The 5390-nt window shown below is 47.0% G+C and overlaps 1 protein-coding gene across 1 annotated transcript; it reads left to right on the forward strand.

The window, feature by feature from the left end:
* The first annotated feature begins 713 nt into the window (after positions 1 to 713).
* LOC123401782 (RING-H2 finger protein ATL56-like) lies at positions 714 to 1591 on the forward strand. The gene has a single exon (XM_045095633.1). The coding sequence runs from the start codon at positions 761 to 763 to the stop codon at positions 1301 to 1303; it is 543 nt and encodes a 180-aa protein (XP_044951568.1). The 5' UTR covers positions 714 to 760; the 3' UTR covers positions 1304 to 1591.
* The last annotated feature ends 3799 nt before the right edge of the window (positions 1592 to 5390 follow it).

Here is a 5390-nt window from a genome sequence, read left to right on the forward strand (position 1 = left end):
GACTTCTACTCTAATATGATCATGTACTCCTATATATATGCCCACGAGGCTCAAGCAATACATCAACTATTCCACCAATCCCTTTCTCCCGTTCAATAGTCGCCCAGCTCGCCCCAATGATAGGTCCGTCACTGCAAACTGTTTATATAATAATAATAAAAATATTCTATTCGTTTCGACTCTTGATCAGCGCGTGGAGGTCCATCCTTCGCCACCGACGACCCGGGGCGGTCGCCCTAGCTCGTCCCAATGATAGATCCGTCACTGCAAACTGTCTCCGTTCCTAAATATAAGACCTTTTAGATATTTTACTAGAAGACTATATACAAAATAAAATGAATGAATCTACACTTTAAAATATGTCTAGGTATATCCGTATGTAGTTTATATTGTAATTTCTAAAAGGTCAACGGAGGGAGTAATAATAAAAATATTCCATTCGTTTCGACTCCTGATCAGCGCGTGGAATCAGTGGGCTGCGCTCGGCCGTATTCCGTTTACATGTTGGCCTGCCCAGTTTTGCCGTTTGGGCATGTGAAACAGAAGAAGCACCGTGCGCGTTCAAAAGCCACCAGAACAGAACAGAACACGCCCAACGGTGGTGCTAAAGACGGGGACGTGCCGTGCCGTGCGTCCCCCCCACCCCCCCCCCCCCCCCCCCCTCCCGTTCCCAAAAATATCCTCCCCACCGCCACCGCCACCGCCACCGAATATTCCACCCCGTCCCGGGAGCCAAGCCGAGCCAAAGGCGCCGCAGCGAATGGCTCCGCCCGCCGCCGGCAGGCCCTCGGCCTCCGCCGCGCCGGAGCCTCCCCATCGGGAGGCCGCCAAGCGCCGGCGCGCCCCCGCGTGCGCGTGCGCCGGCGCCGGGGCCCGCATCCTCTCCCTGGGCGTGCGGGGCGCCGTGATGGCCGCCGCGCTCCTGCTCTTCCTCCTCTTCGCCGCCGCCGCGGTCATCCTCATGCTCGCGCTCCTCGTCGCCGCGCGCGCCTTCCGCCAGCAGGGCCGCCGCCGCCACCGCGCCCCGCCGGACTCGTCCGCTCCGCCGCCGCCGCCCCCCGCCGTCGGCCTCCCGTCCGCCAAAATCCGCCTCCTTCCCTGCTTCGAGCCCTCCCCGTGCGACGGCGACCCCTCCTCGCCGCGGATCTGCCCCGTCTGCCTCGACGCCGCGCGCGCCAGGGAGCGGTGGCGCGCTCTGCCCGCCTGCGGCCACGCGTTCCACGCCGCCTGCGTCGACCGGTGGCTCCTCTTGTCGCCCGGGTGCCCCGTCTGCCGTGCCACGGTGTCCGCCCCCATCGGCTGATCGCGAGCTCCCGCCACGGGACGGCATCAAGAAGTTGCACCGCGCCCCCCGTGGTGGCCGTCCGCGACCGCCAGGGCTGTAAAGGTTCGGTTCCCGTCAGCTGTTCGACGAAAAGCCTTCCCCGCCTTGCTCTGCACTTCTGTAGTCGTAGCTGTAGGCTTTGTGTGAATCTTTCTGCTGTTGTAAATCGAGAAGCAGGGAGAAGATGCATAAAACAAGTTCCTCCTTTCGGAGAACTTTGCAATGTCAACCTCTTTATTTATTTTCATCTCAGTATTGTGTAGCTCATCCAAGTTGCTCCTGGTGCCAATTGTGAATTGTGATGCGTATGATAGTATGGGGAGTAATAACGAATGAATCGTCAAATGCTCATATGCATCACAATTGGCAATCTCAAGTATATGCTAGTACAAGGGAATAAGCTGTGATGCTCTTGTGGGACAATTATCGGATAACGATGTCAAGAGCACAAGATGAAATGAGTTTCCCAAACCTAGGAAACAAGTTTGATCCAATCAGTTTGTTGTAAGCTTTTTCTGTTCGTATCAATGTAGTTCTAGGCATTGAAGAGCAACTCTTGTGGTAAATTTTGCTTATCAGGATAATGCGGCGTGTGATTTATCTTATGCATGGATTAGCTTTTCTTGGCAGCAGAGGTATACGCTTTGCCTCATCCATAATCACCAATAAGTTAATTCTGAATTCTCGATACAGAAGAACTTGTCATGACCACCTTTATCAGCCTTCTTTGATTCTGGTTGCTTTGTTGTTACGGACCAATAAATTGATTATTTTTTATTTGAAAGCAGATATCAGTAACTTGAGAGCTTGACATCCTTTAAACTCAGCTATGCATCTTGCTATGCAACCATGCATGCATGTAATAAAACTGGTCCTCATGTTTTTTTGTCAGGATGCCTCGATATATTCTATCCACTATCCATTGGTCAATCATTTTTTAGGCTCTGCATCTGATGTGTTAATAATCATTTTTTCGAGATGAACTCTGCCATGCCTAGTGAACAATTTTGCTTCTCTACCAATTTGATTGAGTCCAGTGATTTGCCCAATCGTTGTCCATGAGTCATAAATATTGTTTCAGGACCGGGTACTAGCCTAAACTTTATCTTATCAATGATGTGTGATGCCCCCCTAAACATAATGGTTGGCTTACATCAGTGTCATTGTCTCGTCAGTGTCAAAATAGCTTCATTGGTTGTTCAGTGCCGGTGCCATTATCAGTTTATCATACTACAGTGATGAGTTCTTATTTCGGAAGGCCGATGAGGACTGTCTGAACTTCCGTGTCCACAAAACGCAGCAAGGATTACAACGGTGACATCTTATAACAGTAAGACATGACGCTACAAAATACCAGAGATCTTTCGTCATGGTCACAGGAATGAGCAACAAATGGATTGAAACCACCTGAGTTGCTTATGTTAGAATTTCGGGAGCGCTTATTCATCACTCGCAGGTCTTGGCTCGGTCTCGTCGGGATCAACACTCGTCACTGCACATCTCGCATCGCCCCCACCTTTGGCCTCACCCGAGTTCAACTAACGCCACCAGAAAATTAAGGCACAATGTTTAGCAAAACAGTAGAATTTAAGCCCTCGTAGGTCCAAGTGTCCAACACATGAGGTGTGAAGCAGATGATGAAAATTCAGAGTATGCACAAGATCAAGTCCCACATCGCTAAGACATAAGGTGGAGGCTAAACATAAGATTCGTCTATTGTTGTGTGATAAAATACAAGAAACACATGAATTACACATGTTATGAGTTAATTGTTGTGGTTACTTAGGCTGTCTGCAATGCGAGTATCATAGGTAGCATCATGCATGTCAACTAGGCAATTTCGATGAAGTGACATAGAATTAAATGAAGAAAGAGAGGGTTAAGTATCATATCATGATACCGTATCATATTAAATGATGTGATACTATGTGTCTTGCATGACAATAAATGAATTATCCTATGATACCATGCATTACGGATGTGATATTATATAGTAGTATCATATTCATGATACTAGTATATGATACTATCCAATACAACCAGCCTTACAGATGTTATGAGTTAATTATTGTGGTTACTGATGATTAATTGACCGATAGTAAAGTTGTTACTAGTAGAGAGTGAAGATACCCAAGGACTGCGTAAGAATTCAACAACTAACCCCCTCTTCCTAATCTGAATGTAATGCGGGAAAAGTGACCGCTAGGTTTCGGGATTCTAAAACGGCGAGCTGTTAAACGTCCGACATGTTCTTCTTATATATACTAGCAAAAGGGCCCGTGCGTTGCAACGGGAGAAAAAAAAACCACCATTGGCGATGACCACATTATGTTCATATCTCATCGCATGATTTTGAAAATTTGTTCACAAATGCAAGAAAATATTTCTTCTTTTAATTTTATTCACAATTCACAAGTTGAAACAATGTTCATATTTTGAAAAAATATCATGGTTGTCAAAAAACTTGGTAACTCAAAGAATTATTTTGAATTTCAAGATTTTTTTAAATATACTATAATATTTCGATCCACCCCGACAAGTAGGTATAGATGTCCAAGGTCAAAGAAAATATGATAAAAAACACAAGACCTTGTACTAATCTCCCTTTCAGAATTAGTGTCATATGGCTAATAAAAGTAAAACCCGTCTGCACTAAGGATGCAGGTAGGGGCTGCATGCAGGGCATCCTACAAAACCCGCATATAGGGCTATCAAACGTCAATCCTATGTTAATCTCAAATTAGTATGCTTGCATGGGATATTGACGGCCTCCTGCTTGCATCTCACTGCAGCAAGAGACAAAAAAATTCTGAAGCTTTGGCATTGTCGTGCACCATGGATCATAGAGGCTAATACAACCATGTCGGTACTTTTCTAAGATAAACACAGAACTGTCAAGTTCTGTCCAGGTGAAGGTCATTAAACTCAACGCATCTAAGTCTAACTACTCTACTGCTATATTACAACTGAAAACTAATATTTCAACCTTCCTGGGATGAATCAAAACAGCCAGGGATCACAAGCATGGTGTGTTTAAAAAAAGGAAAACAAGACATCATTGTTACCTCAGGACTATCTGCTGTGCTTGAAGCGCTAGGACTGTCAGAAACTTCACGGTTGCAAGACAAAAGAAGATCAAATAATCATGAGGCTCATATACTTCATCCAAACCTGCTTCTTTCAGGGCTCTATATATTATCTCATACATCATTTGCATTGTTTTCTTCTACAATGCGAGACGAAGAGAGGAAATTAGTGATTCAATATAAGTGAACCGAGATGCTCCATAATGAATACACAAGTAACATGGCAGAGACAAAGGTGCCCAATCTAACCTGTCAGTAAATAATTCTTTGTGCTATGAGACCAGTTGGTTTACCCTCAGGCCACATAGGAAGCACTATGTATGCGGAGAACCTCTGGTTAATCTTAATTTTGGTTGCAATTTTGAGAGCAATTTCAATTGGTACCAGATTGTTAGCCCCTGAAAGACAATATATCGCAATCTTGAGTAGTCAATCAAGGAATTTGGTGTATTCTGTATTTCCGTGAGAATACTGAATCCAAAAGTCAAGAGAAATGCAGTACATGCTAACTAGGACTTGTTTTGGTTTAAAGCTAACTTTGTCACAACTAAACTGGGTTGTTTGGTTGTCCAGAACAGCATCCGGAGAGTATTGACAGAGGCCGAATGGTCACAACGACGCATGCTCGCAGCCGGCGCTGGCGGCAGGCGTACCCACCTCAAGCTATATCTCCTTCCACCCTCCATCAATGCCCACGAGTGCAGCAAGGGAGGCCTCCCTCACCGGAGCACGCGCCCATGGAGTCCGCCTTCTCGTCCTCCCGGTCCTCCCATACCGGAGCAAGGGCGTCCTCCGTTTCCTCCGCAACGACAACCAGCACCATGTCCGCCGCCGCCCTGTCCACGCGAGACGCACACAGAGAGGAGCGGGAGCCCCGCGCGCCTCGCCTCCGCTTCCTCCCAGCCGGTGATCAACACCATGTACACAGAGAGGATCGGGAGCCCCGCGCGTCATGCCTTTGCTTCCTCCCCGCCGGCTAC

This window comes from Hordeum vulgare, chromosome 6H (genome assembly GCF_904849725.1).
Source record: "Hordeum vulgare subsp. vulgare chromosome 6H, MorexV3_pseudomolecules_assembly, whole genome shotgun sequence".
Taxonomy (NCBI): Eukaryota; Viridiplantae; Streptophyta; class Magnoliopsida; order Poales; family Poaceae; genus Hordeum; species Hordeum vulgare.

Bases quoted from the DNA above. Each gene is read 5' to 3' on its own strand.
- LOC123401782 (XM_045095633.1), top strand. From the start codon at position 761: ATGGCTCCGCCCGCCGCCGGCAGGCCCTCGGCCTCCGCCGCGCCGGAG.